Raw genomic sequence first — 23796 nt, forward strand, 5'->3', positions numbered from 1 at the left:
CATAATATAATTATAACACTGATATTCTGAACAGTACAATATAACACAAATTACTCATTCAAAATCCATCAAAACAATGCGGATGTTTTTCTGCTCACAATTTACATCATCATAATAATAATATTTATTCATATGTACATGTATGATACATCAGACCCGGGGGAAAACAGAAATAAAAACCATTATGGCGACAAGAAAAAAAACCTCTGGCAGGATATTAATCTTTGTCAGCAAAATTGTCTGTAAAAACAAACTGATCCAAAGTACAAAATCATTTCATAGAATTTTGGTTTTAACAGCACGAACGGCTAGAGGATGACCAATTCTCGTACCCTACACTGACCACTAACTTTCTTAAAATCTGATTGGCTAAAAGGCAATAGAAACTTGAATAACAATTATCGAACATTCAGAACATCGGTACAAATTCACAAGGAAACGTGGGAAAATGTTAATATTCATCCTCCTCAAATACTGCATGTATATAAAACACGCAAATATCAATTTGCGACACCCGGCGATTGTAGAAAAAAAATGTTTGATAATATTTTACATTAATTTATGTGTGCAAAATCAAATTCCAAGCCTCATAGAAACTTCCAAATATTTCTCAACTGAGTCTGGGATGTATCGATCATTGCTTCCAACGCTCATGGTGCTTCAAACATGTCAACCACTGACAAAGAAGCATTAGTAGCTTGCTTAGCACCACCTGACCACATACAATGCTAAACTAAATCTGCAGACCACCTTACCAATTTAAATGTTGATACCATGCTAGCTCTGGCTGCCGTGTTTTTATGAATGTACACATTTTATTTGACCTGTAAACCTGCTTAAACAGAAAATGACATGAAGACAGATTTATTTTCGCTAGAATTGGATAACGCTGTAGCATTCCGAGGGGACACGCAATAGTCGACTCTTCAGTGAATAATAGTCAATCAATCTTTTAAAAAAAAATCCTAAAAAGCACAACAAAATCGTGGTAAGGTCTCTAATTATCAAGAAGTCATTACTAGATTCAAACATTTTACAAAGTTTTATAAGCATCTCTGGAGTAACGGGATCCTTCCTGCATGTCTTAGGCTTGGTGCGTCTCTGCGGATTCTTGTAAGTTCTTAATGAACGAGTTGTCTGAAGGATCACTATAACCATTCAAACCGTGCACCCACTGTATACATTAGACTGCAAGATTAACGGTATTCGATGATGCACCGGAATCTAGGAGATGGGTCATGTACAGTGCAATATGAATAGGATCAACCGGAAGCGCGGAATGCCCTTGCGCTCAAATTAAACGCTGCCACTTCTTCCAACCATCTGAGTATGCTTTATGCGTGTTTTCACTATGTGAGAACATAAGATGACCTCTCATACTTCCGGTTAAAGAATGTAAATAGGACCCATCTTCCACATCGCTGTTCGCAACCACATTGTATAGATGTTTATCGAGTTCTATTCCTTGGGATAACGCTTCACGACAATCTAAAAAAAAGTTTTCCCATTTCTACGGCTGTTGTCGGCCTCCCTTAAGTTTGGACAGAATTTTAGTATTATGTTTAAACTATTCCTCATTTCCTCGTGTTTTTTAACTTATATGTATCAGTTAACGACTTCTCTATTTTCAATAGCTGCTTGTCCGCTAGCGCCTGACTATGCTTCTTTCGGCGTCCATTTTGGTTTTAATAGCACGAAAGGCGGCTAGAGAATGACCAATTCTGGTACCCTACACTGACCATTAACTTTCCTAACATCTGATTGGCTAAAGCCAATAGAAACATAACAATTATAGAACATTCGGAACATCAATACAAATTTTTCCTGCTATATTACGAAACGCGGGAAATGTTATTACCAAAAATACAAGACTCTGACGTGCAATATGTAATTCAAACACTCAGTTTGTTTAAAATGAATTGTAAAATTAATATTGTAACAGTTTTTATCAAAAGCAAAGTCAACTTCCGTCTCTCCTTTGCCGATTTTTTGATTTGAGAAGCATTAGAGGATGTTTGACAATTGATTATGGCCGATAAATGAACTTTATTTCCAGTTCACCATGACGATGCGAGAGGTAAGACTTTAACAGAGTTGTTTCAAAACGGTAGGTCAGGGGTCTAATTATCATATTATATCGAATATTTTTGCCGAAAATTGCAAGCAATGCCAAAAAAGTTATGGTCCGGATAAAAAATGCCCAAAAATTTATATCATTTGACCATTACATAAAAGATCAAGGTGAAAGGTCATTAATAATGGCACACGTCACACTGTCTTATTATGGTATATCCACATACCAAATATCAAATGACGAAAAAGTTATGGTCCAGACAAAAAATTCTATTATTTGACCTTTATATAAAAGGTCAAGGGTCATGAAAAATTAGAACCCTTTGCTTGACAGACATCATACTTGGTGCACTGGTACATCTTGAAGTAGATGACCCCTATTGGTTTTGAAGTCGCATGACCAAGGGTCATATTGGACATAGGAAAATACTGTTCACTCAGTATCTTGAGAACCCTTTACTTAACAGACATAGGATTTGGTACAATGTAAGGAAGTGGTGTCCCCTATTGATTTTTAGGTAACATGGTCAAAAGTCAAGGTTTAAACTGGACATAGGAAGATATTGTCCATTCAATATCTTGAGAACCCTTTATTTGACAAGACATCGAACTTAACATACTTGTCCATCTTACGGAGTAGATGACTCTTATTGATTTTGAAGTCACATGATCAAAGTTCAAGGGTCAAACTGGACATAAGAATATACTGTCCATTCAATATCTTGAGAACCTTTTGCTTGACAAACATCGAACTTGATACCCTAGTACATCATCAGGAGAAGATGACTCCTATCAAATTTGGGTCAGTAGTCAGACTGGACATAGTAATGTATTGTTTCCTATATTTTAAGAATTATTTGCTTGATTGACACTAAACTTGGTATACAGGTACATCATAAGGAGTAGATGACCCCTATTGATTTTTAGGTCACATGGTCTGGACAAAGGAAGATATTGTCTGCTCAAGTTTGGCACTACTATCAATTAAATGGTGCATGTGGTATAAACATTTTAAAAAGTATAACCTTTTTCAATTTGCACCATCTTTTTATTGGTGTGTTTCATACACTAATGACCATTTTACATTGTTGTTTAATCGAATGATAAAACACCCACTTAAACACAATAAAATCCGACTTCATTTGATGCTCCCAAAATCTTCAGTATCCTATGACCTTAAAAAATGTTGTGTTTCACACCAACACCAAGTAGTTTTTGTTCAGGTCGCAATGTCTAGGCTTTTCTGGGACAACCCTCGTATTACTGTCAATTATAGGGCATTTACTCTTAAGGCAACGTCTAAACGGTAACATAACACTGTCATGGAAACGTTTTAAAGGTTAATAGCGAACCCAAACAGCTTTAAGATGACACTACTTATTGCCTCCTGAGAGGACAGCAAACTTATCCGATTAAGCCTGGAGACAGCATCTTTCTTAAATTGATTGATTAATTTGAAAAAACGCTGAAGTCGTGTGACCTAATTTCGCATCTCCTGTTATAATAGATGTATAATAATGCTTTTTTTTTCTTCTTTTTTTTTTTTTTTGGTGTAATCTAACCGATGAAAAATCTACTCTGTGCTTGAGATATATTTTATAAAGCTACGCGAAAGGGAATGAAAAAATTAACAAACACAATATTTAAACAGATGAAGTACATGTATGTGTTTCGGGTATATCTATCTATAAAGAGAATGATATAGACGGGTTTTTTTTTATCATGTTGATAATAACAAAATCTGGCATAGGAATATTGCTCAACGATCTAGATATATTACATCTGTATACTTTTTGCAAGGGTATATTTTGCGATTTATGTATATCAAACCATTTTTTACGGAAATAAACAAATTGATTGATTATGGATTTACGCCGTTTTGGCAATATTTCAGCCATTTTACGGCGGTTAACTAATTGAAATATGTTTGGTTATGGGTGTTTGAGTTTCCTTGACGGTCCCCAGTAAGTCTACTCTTTTTCGAAAATCAGGGAACCGATCTTTTGCGTGCCAGGAAATAAAAAAGATATGATGTTTGCGATTTCTGTACATGTACATTTGTACTAAACCTTTTCGTGACTAATAGAGTCAGTTCGTGAAGTGAACGCTTATTGTTGATCTGTTGAAGAAATCACGCATAGAAGTAGTGTTTGTCCTTACATTCTGCGCGGACAAGAACGGTCATTAGGGTAGTCGGACATTTCGGCCCAAAACAATGGACACGTTGGCCCAAAATTTCGAAACACTTCAGCCCAAAGACATTTCGGCCCAAGATATTTCCACCCAATTTTTATTATTATTGCAATTGGTCAGCGTGCGTAAACAATTGAACATTTTTAACTTCTTGATAATTACTAATTCTTTTCAAATTTGGTATGAAGCATCTTTGGGACAAAGGGGGGGGGGGCATAAATTGTAAATTTCAGGACCCCTGCACCCTTAGGGGTTGGGCAATCACTGCCAAAAATTGACCAATTAAAAAACAAACACTGTAAGAAATATTAAATGCATAATGATGTAGCAGGAAGGCCTCTACCAAAATTGTAATTTTTATTATCCCTGGTATAGAGGTTCTGACTCCAGGGCGTGGCCAAACTTGGTGTATAGTGATTATGTGTAAAACATTTTAAAAGCCATCTTCTTTAATGCAATTGATTCCAAATCTAAACTAAATGAATATTTAGAATGAGCAGGTAGCCCTTTACCATAACTGTAAATATCATGATCCCAATGGTAGGGGTTTTCGTATCAGAGTGGGGTGAAATTGATCAGTGATTAAATGTGTTAAATTGAGAATTTCGCAACCCTGGGATTTTGACTAGAGATCTGGTCCAAACTTTTCATATCGTGTTAATGTTACATATATTTTGTAAAATTTTGCATCAGTATAGGAACTTTTAGGGGCATTTAAGTTTTAAGAACACATATTGTTTTATACTGTTGCTGAATATTAGAATTAAGCTTAGATGCAGAACAGAATTTTCGTTAGATTGCATAGCCCTTGGGGTCAATGATCGATACTACTCAGATGGCTGATAAGACATGTGGTCCACTTTTTATTATCATTTATATGCCCACCCCCCTGAATTGGAGATTTGGGGGCATCTAGTTTTTGGTCTTTCTGTCTGTCTGTGGCAACAAATTATAACTTTGGTCATATATTTTACACCATAAGAAGTAGACCTTTCATATTTGGTATGTGGATTCCTTGTGGCAAGATCTTTCCATTGACAACTAAATCTTTGACTTTGTGACCTTAACATTGACGTTTTTCAGTTTGATAACCATATTATATTGCTGCATACCACTCATCTTCTACAAAAAAAATTTACGTTTCATTAAAATATGTATATATAATTCACATTAAAGGCCGGGAGTAATCTAGAAAAATTTACACCCCTACAGCAATTAAGCATATATGGCAAGAGGACAGGGCTTAGCAGCGTTATCAGAATAAGCAGCAGTCTGATGCTTGACTACACGTGCTCTGTAGCAGACGATATTTTAAACAGGGAGACTGGCATGATTTATCAAAATAAACTAAAGTTCTACCACTCTGCTCAATCTGTGAGGCACTGAAAGGATATGTTTTTACTTTAACAAAACTTCACCCTAGGAACTACAAAATGAATTCATCATTGCTTTATCCATGTCTTTTAAACATGTAGTTTTTTTTGATAATAAACACAAATATTGGTATATATGATATACTAATACTTATGATTTTCCTCTTGGTGCCTTTCAATTATGAGAAGAATGGGGGGGGGGGGGTGCAAATTGTGAAATGGAGGACATGTGCATTGAAGGATTATTAAGAAACACTTTGTCCATTATGATATTTGGATACCTACTATCTGTGATTGTCTCTTTTGACATTGTAATGTTCACATGTAAGAGTCCAGATTGAGAGTAATTTTAGAGTGATGGTTGATCAATTGGACATTTGTCATCATTGGTGAGAGACAATGGGAGTTACACAACTGGCCAAGGAGATTGTTGCTTAATCAGACAAACATTATGCTTGACATTATTCGAGAAAAGGTACCAGCAGTCCTGCAAAACTCTGAAACAGCGATCAGACTGAACATTCCTAATGAGTTATTTTTATAACGTTAACCAATTTTTTAAAGGAATGTGATTATATATAATTAAAAGATAAAATCTTGATTTACTAATGATATGAGCAAGTACTTTTTTTCCACGTTATACAGTGATTTGATTATGTTTCCTTTGGTGCAATCCCCCTTATCTAGAACTAGACAAGCATGCTCGTGCCATATGCGAGTCAACATCCGTTGTAAACAATAACAAAAGATAATCACACCCACAAACTGCCAATCTCTAGTTTGAAATACAAATTTAGCCCTGCTTCAGATTTTTGGGGCCAAAATTAAAACTTCATTAGAATTTATATCTAAAATAGATATGGCCAATATATGCACAGTTATGAGGGGAACAAGCATACCCATTTTAAAATTTCAGTACAACAGCTTAATCTTTAGTTTTGCAAAATAAGTGCTGCAATCTGAATGTGACCAGAAAATTCATATATTCCACCATTTTCACAGATTGGCTGCTTTTATACCCAATTGCCGGCCTTTAAAGTTCCCAATTTTGGCCAATAAATACATGTTATAAATACATGAAAATTGAATTTGATAAAAGCATCTAAGATATTGTGGTGGGAAAGTCCTCTTCCCACAATAGCGCTGTCACCAGCTGGTTGCCCCCCCCCCCCCCCCTCTCCCCACCAAGTAAGGGAAATGTTTAACACCTATCTACCCTACACAACTTCATACCTATGCTTAAACTCTGCCTATATGACACATCTGAACAGTGTCGTAACAAATCAGAACTGATACTCGGGTTGATAAAGTCAACTATTCATTGGATAACTGATAAATTCAACTTATTCATTTTATTGATAATCACTAAAAGAACATGAAATCAGTACATCAAGGAACTTCATTCTCTCGCGTGTAAGCTGAACAATCAGTGCAATAATCCAAAAGAAAAGCAGATGACAAACGAGTCCATAAACGAGATCGACGTGCGTAAGAAAATCCTACTTTGAACATCTCATAATTCATTCTTCCAAAACACATTCAAGGAGAATAACTCACAAGGATAATAAATAATGAACGAGCTTCTCATATCAGATATAGTCACTCTTAATGAGTCACTCATAAGATAAACAGCGGCTTACTCAAATGCAAAAAGATTTTTGTTACATAATTAGAGTCTTAAATACTGAAGATTTCTCAGAGGACAATCACTTTTGGGAAATACTCTACCGTTTAATTCCAATTTATCAAACTTCAGTCTCACAAATAAAGAAATCAACCCTATGCTGCATACAGTACTAATTGTATCTAAATTACAAATAGAATTGTGAAATTTATCACGGATTGCATTACTATACTCGAACACTAAATTGATTGTTAATTCCTACAGAAAATTTCCTTGCCATACATATAAGTCACAACTAAATAATCCAAATGATTTCTTAAGTTACCAAAAACAATAAATCTTAATATAAAAAAAATAGCAGACTCTAAAATAAATAATTTCAAATATGATTTCCCTCAGAAATAAATTATAGATTGCAACTTTGCCCTAATAATGATAAATAATTAGAAGGAAAACAGACATGAGTCGCTTCCAGATTGAGAGAAAACCAAAAGAGGGTGGGGCTGTGCAAGTACAGCCTTTCATACTCAAAAGGGCAATTCTATATTTCGCGCGAGCAAATGATACAAAAATGCAGAAACATTTATATCTGTACATGACACACGCTTGAACCGAAACTCTTAGAATTCTATATTGATGTAACGTCGAATCTTGTCCTAACATAATGGTTTTTATCAAGGCGTTTCTTAATATTTACATAAGGTTCACCTCACAGTCTTGCTATCATAGTATTGTCCCATCCACTTCTAAAATATCTATAGGAGTGCCACTTTCCATAAGTCCTTGTACTCCACGGAAACCTCTTGCACTCTCCATTAGCCTCGCGCTACCTGAATGGTAATTCACACATCGATACTTTTATCCCTGGACGCTTCCGTTTCCATCATTTACACACACCACAGGCACTGTGTAAAACCACAGCCTATAGGACTTTCTTTCCATTATTCAAATTTTGACATGAAGGTATGTGCTGAACAACAAAGAAACTGAATGAAAAATAAAATAAAATGAGCACTGGTTTATAACATTGTTGCATACGGCGTTGAATAACATTCATAAAATATTCATATTATACCAGTGAAACCTGTCTGATCCAACATGTACTGAGAGATTAATTTAATGTCCGGATACACAGAGTGTAAGATTGAAAGTGAAAAACTAAAAAGAATAATGAGCAGGATGCACGGTGAGACACGGGTGTCAGATTTGATAGTTGCCCCTGTATCTATAATCTCGGTTGAGATTCGGTTCGACTGGATGTTTGGACTGATGCTTTCACTGAATTTCTGAGCAGTCCTTCAATTTAGTTATTTTACTTTTAAACTAAATTTACTATCACTATTAATTTTGCATTGCTTACCGTCTAGGTATGGAACTCCGATGGAGGACTTCCATGAAGGAATTCTTTATCTCTGATTTTTAAGAGTTCCAATACTCTGTTTGACATACAGTATGTATGGGCAGTTACCACATAGAAGTATGGTTTTTTAAAACAAAGGTTGCCGTCTTTAGGAACATTATTATACAGTAAACTGATATGTAAATGTATCATATGCTTAAATATTTATATATATATATTTTTCAAACGACCACATAACTAAACTTTTCTAAAATGGTAAATCTCATGTAAGTTAAAGATTTCAATTACACCTGCTAGAACTTTTTTCTAGTCTGACCATGCAATAGACATATTTGTACTGAATTGTTTCTTCTTAACCTCAAGAAAACAGAGAAAAGCAGATTAATCTTTTATAGACCTTCAACTTCCGTTTTAAATACGTTTTACCAAATGTTTAACATCATAATTCATAGTGTCTCCCCTTCCCAGAAGGGGGGGGGGGGGGCATGTTATTTTAGTGCGAATTCTTCTTCCGCTTCTTATACAAAGTTTGTCCGGGTCATAACTTTTTTTTTTACAAGGGCCTATGATATTTGGTATGTGGGTATACTATAAGACAGTGTGTCGCGTATCATTTTATGTGAGTTCTGACCTCGACCTTTGATGTAAAGATCAAATAATAGAATTTGTTGGATATTTCGTTTGTCCGGACCATGACTTTTTTGTCTTATGACATAGGCCTTTGATATTTGGTATGTTGGTAACTTTGATTTACTATCATAATTATGTTCACAACACTGTTCCTTGGTTGAAGTACATACACATGTACTTACAGATGACTGTTCTGTACCGTAACTCTTAATTTTCTTCCGATACCTAAAAATATCTTCAAAACTATGAAAAATGGAGAGGGAGACATCAGTTCGAGTGTGCTAAAACAATCATTCCTAGTTAATAAGTGTAAAAATAAGTAATTGAAAATCAACTTAGAAATTGAAATTTCAATCCTATGTTTTCAAGGAAGTCCGCGCTGAAAAATGTTCCCGCCCTTACGGCGATAGATCTTTTTAACACCTACCCATAACATTGTGACGTCATGTGGTTTGACGATAATGGATGAAAATCACGAATGCTGTATATCTACTTTCTTGCCACTTAATGTTCGCAGGACTTAAATGAACACATGACGTAAAACGTAAGATATATTAAATAGGTCGTCAATACTTATTATGTAGAACGCTGTCTGACGTGTTTCATACCTTTACCTAATCAAATATAGGGCTCACGGCGAGTGTGACTGGTCAACAGGAATGCTTACTACTCGTAGGCATCTGCTCCCACCTCTAGTATGTCCAGGGGTCCGTGTTTGCCCTACTCGTAGTTTTGTATTCTTTATAGGAATGACGAGATTGATCACTGTTCGTTATCTTCACTTTTTCATTCCCGTGACCATTTATTTGCCTCAGCGTTCGCAGACCTTAATTTAGACACTATATTTATGTCGTCGAGTAGTTTTCTTTTGAACATATATTACCAAAGAGAAAATTGATGAACTGATAGACCAATGCTCCAGAAAAAGAACAACGGTGTGTGTTGTGTTACTATAGTGTTCTATGATAGTCTACTATGATAGAAAGAAGATGGTTTTGTTAAACGTACACATCTTTTTTACCATAGTATCTGAAAAGTTGAACTAGCAATTAAAATAGATGCACACGGTAACCCCGAATGCGAAAATGATGCAAAAATAAGTTTTATCAATGTTTACTCCTACCGTTTCTATCATAAATAAACTTGAACTGACATTGCAATTGCTGACGATTAAAACTTTTCATGATAAACACCAGATATATCTTTCTGTAATTTCTTCTTGACGATGATTACGCTCTATAAAAAGTACGACAGACAATTAAGGCACCGATACAAACTGTATGATGCACGTGCAAATCTCCGTCGGAGATACATGTAGTTATTGATGAGATATTTTAAGGTCTAAGGGAGTTTGGCATCGGAGCACTCGAGGAATCTCGGGGAAAAGAGAAAACTTCCTCATGCAGGCGTTTCATGAATATGTATCTGAATAAAGTAATAGCTCTAATGCTGTTTTAAAATGATGGTTTCCTAGACTCTTTCTTGCCGTGAACATTCGGTAAGCAAACAAGTATGATTTCAACCTTGATTCCAAGATATTTCGAATCAGTTACTTTCCTTTGTCTCTGAGAGCTAATGAGGGTATGTTATCGCATTAGATATCTCTTCACAACAATGTTTAACATTGGATACCATCGTTCAAAGAAAATATTAGATAGGGGAAAATACAAGAACATTTATCTATCTGAGGGAATACAAATATATGATACTTAAATAATTAGTTCTGTATTTAGATTATATTAAATTCAGCGAATTGCAAGATATTGATATGTGAAAAAAAAAACCAATACAGTGCATATTCTGACTCACTCTTGTTATATACATGTAACTGTTCAATGTGTCGTAGTTCTTCTCCTTAGTTAGTTCAAATTTTTTGTCACTGTAAATAACAAAATACCACATTCTAACATACTCCCCTTGTTGTTTGTAATAAAACCAATTAACCGTTGCTGTCAGAATCACGGTATAATTATAATCACGTTGTTTATTGAATGCCTTTGCTTACTTTCCTCACGTCATCGTGATGTGTCAGGCAGTATTGGGAAAATGATTCGAACACTATATGAACTCTTTTAATTTTTACTGTCTGGATGTGGTTTGTACTTTAAGATGACTAAAAAGTACAAAATAACAACCAGTGGCAAGGAAACGTATATAGTATATGTACCTATCATTCAAGACAATTCTCACGGGCAATTTAAACATGACGTGAACACTCCTTCAAAAATTATTGAAACAAGTTGCTGGTCTTTAAAAACGGACTGCAATACATGGACCATAGGCATGTGTTTCCAACAGAAACGTAAATACTAGGTTGAAATAAAAATGTGTTTTAAAACAGATTTTATTAAATCTTGAAACATGCAAATATTCTATAATTGGTCTTATTGATCTATAGGCCTAATGGATGTGAACTATTTGTAGCTATGACCTTGATTTGGACCTTAAAGTTCAAATTCAACAGAGGACTCAATTCTGCATGTTTTAACTAATAATTCGACGTTTTAGTTTCATGCATGTACTTAATGCAATGATATAAATCTGGCAATAAAATACATTAATCCAAAGACAGAGGCGGATCTAAAGAGAATGTTACAGAAGTTGCACCCCCGTTGAATGTCTATAATTATAAATTAATAAATTTTGCAAATGAACTAAAAAATGCTTGTTCCAGAGTTACTGCTCGCACCTTTAATATTGTTTCATATGTGAGATGATATCCGTAAGCGATGATAAAATCTTAATTGATTAGTAAATATCGTAAAATTAATTAAAAACATACTTTCGTTTTCGATAAACTACCCTGAAATAGCAAAAACTTAGAGTAAAGTAGTGGACACACTTTGGCGGATCTAAGCAGTTTACACCTTAAGATAATGCGATATGAAGTAAACCCACTGATTATCGATGCTTGATTTTGATCTTACAGGAGAAACAAGTTTTGATAATTGTTGAATAAATACAATATGCCTGTTCGTTTCTTCAATCCGTGATTTTAGTCTTGAATCAGCCTTATGGGAATTTCCAATCAAATTGGATTGGGAAATTTCCAAAACAAAGCGCCCAGAACGAGACAACATAGACGCTTAGGTTTACAACCAATCGCACATTCACAGATCTTTCCGGCAAGCCGAAAATAAACCCAAGAAGTTGCGATTGCTTTACATGATCACCATAAAGGTGTGAAGATGTTCATTTTTAATTATACTTATAATAGTTTTGACTAGGCCCATATTTATAATTTTATGAAGATTTATACATGTAATTATATTACTTATATACATCTCATTCAACGAAGGACACCCCCTCCCGAGACCAACGATCTCACACATGGATAAATTTTTAAATACGATATTCATCTAATATTTTCGATGTTCTTAATTTTTTCCGTGATCATAGAAGTCGATGTTACGACTTTTTGTAATAATTCATTAAAAGTTACTGATATGGATAAACACAAAAAAACTTTAAAAGTTAAAACATTTTACCGAAATTAGGTTGTACACTACCTCCTGGCAATGTCCAAGAAATCGGGTCACTGTTTACAATGTAGCAGTTTTTCTGTGTGATACTTATACAGTGCATTATGTTTTCGATTATTGCGTTTGACGAGAAGAAAGTACGTGTATTCATAAATTTGCCCTAAAAATGTAGCACTGGACAAAAACTACCATTGTAGACACATTCGCAATACTGATTTTCAAATTTTGAAATTATGAACGACCGTTAATTTTGTCTTTGGTCAGTGGCGGATTTAGGAGGGGGACGCAGCCGGCGCCCCCACCCCCTAAAATTCTCAAATTTAAGGTAAATCGTGGTATCTTCTTTAGAAAAATGTTCTAAACGATAAAAGAAGCAATAATTTCTTCCACTCCCGGAGAAATAAATGACAAAATCTTTTGATTTCTAGAATTACTTTATTGGGAAAACTTTTTTTTTCAAAAACCCTTAAAATTTGCGTCATTTTATTAATTTCACCATATTAAAAATGATAGAAAATAGTACAAATCACTAAATAGGAGACATATTTTAAGCCCTATAAAATTGTAAAATCCAGGAGCTTCCGGGGGCTTCGCCCCCTGGGCCCCCACCAGAGCTTCGCTCTGGACCCACTGGGGGCCTCAAGACGGCCACCAGCCTCGTAAAGTGGCGCCCCTCCGTAACCGCAATTCCTGGATCCGCCCCTGTTGGTTAACTATTCGCCATGACGGATTACAATTGCATTTGTAAAATCATTATATAATTTCAATACGGAGAGAGGTAATTTATGTTACATAAAGAACATTTAAATTGGAGCTCCAAGTGACTTCCTAATGATCAAGTTTTATTTAATTTATATGATATCAATAAATATAACATAACTAATACACGCAATTATTCAAAATTTGTTCTTGAATTCATTGGATTTAAAGATATCGTTCATTCAATTCATGTGTGCTACAATTCAAACATGCATTTAAAAGAAGTCCTTCCTCTGTGATTTCCAGCACTTGCGCGGGGTTTCATTACAAAGGTAGTTATTTTAGAAAAGGTCATTTTGTTAGGGTCTTCAACAACTCTTGGACAGAAAAGGTACAAACTAGGGCCGCACCCCCACCCACCCCCACTTACAATTTTGTTTTTGGATCCGCCACTGAATGATATAAATCTGGCAACAAAATATTGATGACCACAATCTTGAATGTAGTTTTCCATTTAAAAGGTAAGTGCAACTTCAGAAAAGATGTTCATTTCAAGATAAGAACAACAATCTTTGTTGAGCGTTGCAAAGGTGAATAAGACTCCATAGTATTTCTTTTTTTAATCTGAAGAACAGTAAACATCGTTTTTCATCAACCATACAGAATATTGTTTATGGAACATTTGCTGCTTCCGATGATCATTGATTTGAGCATGTGTACGATCACGCTGTTGGGTCGTGCTTATATGTATAAACAGAGATGGTGACATCAAGGAATAGGAACATCGCTCGGTTTTTTCTGTCAAGTTTTTCTCCACTTGACGGAAAAGGCCGAGCGATGAAAACGTACACCTTGCGCATGCGTAAACTGACTTTTCTCCATGACATACGGTTTAACCTCGCTTCTACATGGACCTTCGGGTCCACGCATAAAGTTTAAGGAAACGTTTTAAAAGATATTAATAATTCTTTGGATGTATAAAACTCGCGAGGGTATCAAGATCCCCATGGCTTTCACGGTCAGCTAAATATCACACACAAAACCCTTGTGTCTATATAGGAAGTGTTGCATTTTGATGGTGCAGTGAGCGCATCTTATAAACCCTTACAACAGAATACAATTCGGTCCACAGGGGATGCTTACTCCTCCTAGACACTTGATCCCACCTCTGGTATATCCAGGGGTCCGTGTTTGCCCAACTCTGTATTTGTATTGCTTATAGGAGTTATGAGATTGATCACCGTTCGTTATGAAAGGTGAAGATAACGAACAGTGATCAATCTCATAACTCCTATAAGCAATACAAAATAGAGAGTTGGGCAAACACGGACCCCTGGATATACCAGAGGTGGGATCAGGTGCCTAGGAGGAGTAAGCATCCCCTGTCGACCGATCACACCCGCCGTTACATTCACATTTCATTTTTTAAAATCAATCATTACACATCATCTAGTCATTAGATACGTCTGTGTCAAGTATGAGCTGCTAATGTCTCTTTATTACAACCTTGTTGCATAGATGTAAAATTGTAGGTATTGACAGAAGATAGACAAACGGGCAATTTCTATATAACAGATACACCTTGTTTGCATGGAATATTGCTATGACCTTAATTTGTTCAGGAGTGAAAGGGGTTATTTTCATAAAAATAATTATTTTCCCGCCATTAGATAATCATATGGCCAGACATTTTGACCCAAACACCAGAACATTCAATTTCGTTAGATACCCTCAACCCATTACAACTCTACGGTTTGGTTGAGTGGTGTTCAAGGGACCGTAACATAAATTATGTTCAGATTTTGACTTAAGGTATTCAATGTATAACTATCATATTTCATACCTAGTAAATGGATGTTTGGATTCTTTAAATCATGGTATCATTTTGAAGGGTTCATCAAATAAAAATAATCCACCATTGGAATTTTCAAAATTTTGATTACTGCTTGATTTATTGTCCCCCACCGCAACGCGGAAGGGGACATAGAACTACCGGTGTCCGTCCGTCCCACTTCACTTTGTGGACGCAACTCCTCAGAAACCGCTCAATAGATTTTGTTCATATTAAGTAGGATTGTTAGTCACCATGTGTAGTTGATCATATTTTGCTGCCATTTTGATTCGACAATTTTGACAGGAGTTATGGGACTTTGTTGAATTTGTACATGCTACACTATAGGAACACTTTGTGGACGCTACTCCTCTGAAACCGCTCAATGGATTCTGTTCATATTTTGGATTGTTAGTCACCATATGTAGTTGATCATATTGTGCCACCATTTTGATTCGACAAATTTTACAGGAGTTATGGGACTTTTGTGCTTCAACTTTTTTTGCGGCGGTGGGGGACATGGCTACGTGTAGCAATCTTGTTTCACTTAGAATTTTATATTGAAGTCTAGGAGAAGAGCATGTTTTATTGAAATATTTTTAAAAGGGGTTATCTCTTTGTAAAACGTTACATGCACTTTCTCTTTCAGAAAATATGAAATAGCATTAATCATTTTTAGAAAATTAGATTTTTCTTATTTTTACCAAGGGCGGGTACCTCTTCAAAAAAGTGTCAAGTGTAAAAATAATAACAATCTTTATTTTTAAAGTCGGACATACATAATCAACAATAATACTAGCTATTTGCCGACTTCCACGAATGTTTCCGCTACGGGGTCTTTTTGTGGGAGGAAACTCACGTGTCCGAGTGGGGGCGACAACTATACCCTCTCACATACAACTACTGCTGATCACGGGAATCGAACTCGGGTCGCAGCTGGGAGAAGCAAGTTCATTTCTTTTTATCTTTAGAAGCAATTGCGTTAACCACAACGCTACCTAGACACCCTGACAGAGGCATAGTTCGATCATCAACTATGATAACTAAAGTTGAACCAAAGTAAGTTCGATCATCAACCATAGTAGTTGTCTAGTCAACTTCCGAAACTTCATTGCCTAGCTTGCCTCCAGACTTCCAGTCTGGTTACTAAAGTTCAACCACTCTGTAAGCATAGGTTGCTGTGTGGTAGACCAGTCATGCACAGTGACGCCCCTTCCGGTTTCGACCAAAGGCAGTTCGATCATACTGTGGTTTAACTCTAGTTGCTATAGTTAATGATCGAACTAGGCCAAAGCTTGGCACGCAAAAGATCGTTTCCCTGATTTTCGGCTCTCAAGGAAACTTCAGCACTCGCAACTAAGCATATTTCAGTTAGTTAACCGACGTAAAACGGATGGAAAATTGCCAAAACGGCGTAAAACCATAAACAATCAATCAATCATTATACAGTGAATACCTTAGTATAGTCATAAGTAGGCTTTAGAATATCATATGATTAAATATTTCATGTATAGAAAATTATCAAATTAAACCATTGTTTATGTCGTAATATCTGATATTTTGGGAAATGCTTTAAAATATGTGAATATAAAGGAATATTTGGGCATAAGGACAATTCTCATTATTATGTAATTTTTGTGATATTTCGGGTACAATTCACTTGCATTCTATTTTGTTATTTAAAAAAAAAACCAACTAAATCTTGGGGTATATTACCAGGTTGGTTCCAGAGTTCACATATTTTGATAGATCCTGGTTAGGGTGAGTAAAATTGTAAAGTTAGTTTGGTTTGGTTTGATGCTCAGAATTCAAGATGATTTAGGAAGAAAAAACACATTCACTATATGAGCTGTACAACCTTATCCTGGTACCCAGGGGCCATGAATATCAAGTGTAGATGTGGAACCTCTCTTACTCATTTATGTGTTCTCAGTTTGATTGTTTAAGGGGATATGATGCTGAGATGAAAGTAATTAGATTGATATAAAGATTCCTTAATCATTAAAAAAATAACTCTCTCCTATTTTGAAAAATTACAATTTTTATATAAGCACATGGATGGGTTTCCATAAAAACAACCTCCGAAGTGTAAACTAAATAACGCCAAAATTTAGCAGTGGCAGATCCAAAGATATTTATAATAATAAACAGGTTCTTATCTTTGGGGAGGGGGTTGACTTTACATGGGAACCTGCTAAGTATATTCATGTTCAGTGGTACCACAGATCAAGAGATGCATACAGTTATGTTGCCTATTCCGCATTTCCTCCGCTTTATGACATATATGTTTTGACATGTATCGGCTGATCTAATTTCAAATCCAAACATCTATGATTCAAATCAGCAATTAAACTGACATTTTAATCATTTAAGAGAAAAATGCATTCACTCCTCGATAGGAGCCATTTTCTCTGATGAGTGGCTCAATTGGAAATCGATTTGTAATAAATCCCATGCATATGCAGAAATATCCACAATGAAAGGTGTTAGGTAATTTGTAATCTACCACTGCATTACTCCTGTTCTTATGATACCTTAAGACGAACCAATATATTGCAACAAATAACTTATAAGACGCAGACAGTAGCTACATGTATATAAAGGTTTGTACGTAAGCGGAACTAAATATATATGCCGAGAAAATGTTTAGGCAATACTGACCTTGGCAAAAATATTTTTCAATTATTTTAATGACCATTATTTACGTAATCTTAGAATATAACACGCTATTCTTATTGTTACTCTGGCACACAGGCAATTGCATTGCTTGGGGTCTAATTTACTATTAAACAGTAAAGGTATAGGGTACCCAAGTTATCCGATGTAAAAACAATAAACCAAATGATATCAAACTCTACTTTGCATTCTAGTATATTCATACATAATCAATCTACATTACTACCAAAGTTCATTCCAAAATTCCTTATACTTCCCAAGATATGCGAAAATGAATTCGGTAAAAATGCTTATTATTTTTTGGTCGACTTTTTGCTGGGCCCTGGCACTATACGACTAAGCAGAATGTTTGGGCATTGCAACAAGCTATTACATAGAATGTGCAGCATAAGATATTATTTCTAAAGTGAATTTCTTACTCTAATTCATACAAGAGGCCCACAGGCCTTATCGGTCACCTGAATACTAGTGAAAAAGTACCACTACCATGGGCTATGAAATCTAGAAAAAATTTCCTGTTCTCAATATCTAAGCTAAATACTAATGTTCAGCAACAGTATAAAACAAGAAGTGTTCTTAGTTTAAACAATATTTATTCGTAAATAATTCGATAATGTTTACAAACAATGTCTTATACATGAAATATATTGAGAAACAAGCCAGAAGGCTTATATTAATCTCGCTCTAAGTGTTCTTAAAACTTCACTGCCCTCAAAAGTGCATACACTGATGAAAGACTTTAAAAAATAGGTGTATTCACATTAAAACATCAAAATATATGACTAATTTGGACTCATCCTAAAGTCATAACCCAGGCCTGGGTTGTGAAATTCACCATTTTTTGTACATCATTTTCTGCTATTTCTAAGCATGCATTTAGATTTTATACAGTATCAGCAAACTTACACATAACTACAATATATACTAAGTTTGGCCCCACCCTGGGGTCAAAACCCTTACTCTGGGGAAAATCAAATTTACAATTTTGATAAAAGACTAACTGCTCTATCCATTTAGTTTCAATTTAGTTTCAAATTAAAGAAAATGTTATTTAAGTGTTTTACACATGAACACTATATAACAAGTTTGGCCCCGCCTTGGGGTCAGAACCCCTACTCCGGGGATCATGAAATTTACAATTTTGGTAGAGGCCTTCCTGCTCTACATCACTATGTATTTAGTTTTTCTTACATGTGTATGGTCATTGAGAAGAAGATTTTTCAAAATTTGTCATTTTGGGGACGTTTTTGCCTTCCCCATAGGCCCCAGGGGTGCAGGAATCCTAAAATTTACGATCTATGTTTCCTTTGTTCCAAATAATTATGTTTCATACCAAATTTGAAAAGAATTGGAATGATGGTTATCAAGAAGTTAAAAATGTTTATTGTTCACACATTTGATAACTGACCATTTTGGCCCCACCCCGATACCAAAACCCCTACCCCTGGGATCTTCACATTTACAATTTTGGTAAAGGACTACCTGTTCTGTCTAAATATATATTTACTTTCAATTTAGTATCAATAGCATTAAAGAAGATGTAATTTAAGTGTTTTCCACATAAACACTATATAACAAGTTTGGTTCCGCCCTGGGGTCAGAACCTCTACTCCGGGGATCATGAAATTTACCATTTTGGTAGAGGTCTTCCTCCTCTACATCACTATGCATTTAGTTTTTCTTGCATGTGTGTGGTTCTAAAGGAGAAGATTTTTGAAAATTGGTCAATTTTTGCCCCGCCCCTAGGGCCCCAGGGGTGCTGTAAATTTACAATTTATGTCCCCCTTGTCCCAATAATGCTTCATACCAAATTTGAAAAGAATTGGACTGGTAGTTATTAAGAAGAAGTTAAAATGTTCTAACGCACGACGACGGACGACAACCAATTGCAATTGGTCACCTGAGTAAACTCAGGTGACCTAAAAATGAAGTTCGTAATGGCTCCAACTGACTGAAAATTGTAAAGCCTTCTGTACGTTTCAACCTATTTATTCGTAAAATCTACCACATGTACCTCTCTGATGATCTTAGAATCTCATTAAAACCAAAACAGACGACGTGACGTCAAAATTATTGATTGTTGTGGTCTTGAATACAATAGTTCCACATCATGGCAGTCTCTATAGATGGAGAGAATTTCAATTTTTTACGTTTCCAAATTAGTACTGAAGTTATCTAGGCCGTATATCAACAGAATAGTATGACAAATTTTAATCATATAATTAATCCTATCATTTTTCATGTAATTTTTTTTGGTTGCCTTCCCCTTTAAAACCAAACCAAAAACATATCAAATGATAAAATTATAAAACAGTTAGTTACAAATGTTGCTTTGAGAATTCTATGGGTTTTTACTCAAGATATTAAGCAGACAGTATTTCCTACATGTATGTCCAGTTTGACCCTTGACCATGTGACCTCAAAATCAATAGGGGTAATTTTCTCCTGAAGATGTACTATTGTACCAAGTTTGATGTCTGTCAAGCAAAGGGTTCTCTAAACATTGAGTGGTCAGTATATTCCTATGTCCAGTTTGACCCTTGACCATGTGACCTCAAAATCAATAGGGGTCGTCTACTCCTCACAGTGTATCAGTGTACCAAGTTTAATGTCTGTCAAGGAAGTGTTTCTCAAGATATTGAGCGGACAGCATCTTCCTATGTCCAGAGTAGATTGACCCTTGACCTTTGGACCTGAAAATCAATAGGTGGCCTCTTCCACTCATAAGCAACCCATATATGAAATATTACGATGAAGTGAATAGTTCTCAAGATAATGAGTGGACAACATGTGGTCTACCGACCGACCTTTAATCGTCTTTACCCAAGGACCGTCTGTTGAACAAAGGGTTCTCAAGATATTGAGCATCGATATTGAGGGACCGACCGACTGACAGTTCCAAAGCAATATATCCCTCTTCTTTGAGGGGAATGGGGGCTTAAAAAAATCGACGTCATAACGGCATTCACAGAAAATCATTCAGTCTTAATAAGATTGAAACTGTTAAACCGTTTATGGTTCAGTATATCGAAAATATTACTCTGATTAAAATCATAATCAATGTATTTCACAAGAACCATGACCTAAGTACGTTAGTTCTAGTTGCGCAGGAACTTTTTTTTTTAAGTAAGAGTCATATCCCCTAATTGTCGGGATGACAAGAAGATATTTATAGAACTCATTTACATTATATGAAACACCAAGCCCTGTCCCAGCACCAGAAACTCTGACGTGGGGACCACGAAGTTCACACCATGGTAACAGTCCCGCTTCTTATTACTATATACTATGTTTGGTTGTTTGATGTCCAGGAGCCAAGAAGATTTTATTCCCAAAAAAAATGAAGGGATATAAATCATGTCTGACACATATTTCATAACTCTGTAAGAGGCGTCCTTCATCTTGAGTTTGTTGGCTAGATGTCCTTGGGTAAAGACGATTTTTAAAGATTACATCAGTTTTAAAGATTTTGGTCTTGCGTCTCAGCCCCTAGGGGGAGGAGGGGACAGAGGCCATGGAATTCACTTTTCTAGTTCCACTTACATGTACCCAACAAGAACATAATTTGACACAAACGTTAAAGATATTGGGCCACAGAAGATGAAAGAACTTCTAATATTTTTTTCATCGGACCACAATGACGATATGCATTTTGTACATTCCTTCAAGACGAAAATTCAAATGTGAAGTCAAACTTTAATTAAGATATCTTAATTGCTATAGAAAACAAAATTAGTTAGTAGAAATATTTTACGCAGGATAACGATTGTAAAAAGCTTATGCATGTTTGGAGTTTTCACTTGTAGGGATCCAACTACCTTTTCTCCTCAAGACCACTTGAATATAATACTAGCTGTGTGAATCCGCAAAATAGTCTTGCATCCACAAAACGTTGCACACTCTTTTTTGTATTTCATGAATAAATAAATAAATATGAAATAATACATGTAATTGAAATAAATTGAACCCCAAACAAACGCGGTACAAATTGAAATTTGAGACATTTATTATGTAATACGCTGATTTATTTTTAAACATTATGCAACTCGAAGGCTAATATTAACAATAACTTCCATCTCAAATTAATTAAGTATTAAATTAATGTTGGAAATATTTTAAAAATCTATTCACATCAATCCCGCAGAAACGAAAGCATGTAATTCCGCAGAAACGTACGTGCAGTTTGAAAACCCGTATCAGAACAGACCGCATTCTTCCGCGGCCTGTAATAATTATGTTACATACGGGTAAATATTGACCCAGTAGTCCAAATGTTCAGATGTTGACGCACGACGACTGGTAGCCGTAAATAGGTCATAAGGATATACCCATTAAACTAACCATGGAAAGCTGATAAAAATCAAAACTCTCAGGCTTTTCATAACAGCATTTCATGTCAAAGGCATGTCTTTTTTGAACATCGGAAATGAATAGAAACATGGTAGTCTAAATGTCAAATGGAACATTGATTTCACATATATTCTTTGAACATTAAAAACTTCAGTTCCCACAATACTTTCACAGTCATTAATTTGCACTCAGGAATTCCCACAAAGGACTCTATACACCTTACTATACGTTATAACGATAAACCGCCGCGACAGTCCCAGTGTATACATGACGACCGCAATCACATAAAACATTCAGTCAGAAAGTGCTTATAGCGGTGTGTCTGGATCAGATAAAGAGTGTATTCCGGATTGCGCATGAAATACTAAAACAACCTTATCCCCCCAAACAAACCCTGAAAATTTACTGCACTGTATCCATTTACAATTTTTCGGAAGGAATAATATCTTATAGCGAAATTTTAATTTCATCATCGCCATTCTTTCTATTCTTGAGTTCTTTGTCCATTACAGACGAAAAATAGAAATACAACGTGTAAGTTACCTCGTGTAGAGAATCACTGGTTACATCGTGTAGAGAATCACTGGTTACATCGTGTAGAGAATCACTGCTTACATCGTGTAGAGAATCACTGCTTACATCGTATAGAGAACCACTGGTTACCTCGTGTAGAGAATCGCTGCTTACCTCGTGTAGAGAATCACTGCTTACATCGTGTAGAGAATCACTGGTTACCTCGTGTAGAGAACCACTGCTTACATTGTGTAGAGAATCACTGCTTACATCGTGTAGAAAACCACTGGTTACCTCGTGTAGAGAATCACTGCTTACATCGTGTAGAGAGCCACTGGTTACCTCGTGTAGAGAATCACTGCTTAAATCGTGTAGAGAATCACTGGTTACCTCGTGTAGAGAATCACTAGTTACATCGCGTAGAGAATCACTGCTTACATCGTATAGAGAACCACTGGTTACCTCGTGTAGAGAATCATTGCTTACATCGTGTAGAGAACCACTGGTTACCTCGTGTAGAGAATCACTGGTTATCTCGTGTAGAGAATCACTGCTTACATCGTGTAGAGAATAACTGCTTACATCGTGTAGAGAATCACTGATTACATTGTGTAGAGAATCACTGGTTACATCGTGTAGAGAATCACTGCTTACATGGTGTAGAGAATTACTGGTTAAATCCGCCATTGCTACATTTGCAATCTACATTTATAGTATCATACTGCAACTGACCTTCAGGTGTATTACACGAATTAATATGTTCTCCTTAACACATAAATTCAATTTTGTCTTACATATTTAAGTATATATTTCACTATATTTACTTGCATACCTATATACATTCCTATGACGTTACTTGTATTGATATATAAAATTTATGTATTGTATCTCATGTATCACTTCCATTATGGTTTGAGTGAATAAAATGAATGATTGATTTAATATTGTTTAATGTCCCTCTCGAGAATATTTCATTCATATGGAGACGTCAC

The 23796-nt window shown here is 35.5% G+C and overlaps 2 protein-coding genes across 3 annotated transcripts in view; one reads left to right on the forward strand and one right to left on the reverse strand.

Moving 5' to 3' along the window:
- Positions 1 to 23796, forward strand: part of LOC125645694 (sex peptide receptor-like) — a 103689-nt gene that overhangs the window by 36398 nt on the left and 43495 nt on the right. Inside the window, exon 1 of one of the 2 annotated variants that reach the window (XM_056140934.1) lies at positions 22804 to 22825. The exons of the other annotated variant lie outside the window; for it this stretch is intronic. The gene's annotated coding sequence lies outside the window, so the exon portion shown is untranslated. Of the gene's footprint in view, positions 1 to 22803; positions 22826 to 23796 lie in introns of those variants that run through there. 2 annotated transcript variants of the gene reach the window in all.
- On the reverse strand, positions 22739 to 23491 carry LOC125647385 (clumping factor A-like). Its single transcript, XM_048874065.2, has one exon. The coding sequence runs from the start codon at positions 23489 to 23491 to the stop codon at positions 22739 to 22741; it is 753 nt and encodes a 250-aa protein (XP_048730022.2).

The sequence above is a fragment of the Ostrea edulis genome, chromosome 6 (genome assembly GCF_947568905.1).
Source record: "Ostrea edulis chromosome 6, xbOstEdul1.1, whole genome shotgun sequence".
NCBI lineage: Eukaryota > Metazoa > Mollusca > Bivalvia > Ostreida > Ostreidae > Ostrea > Ostrea edulis.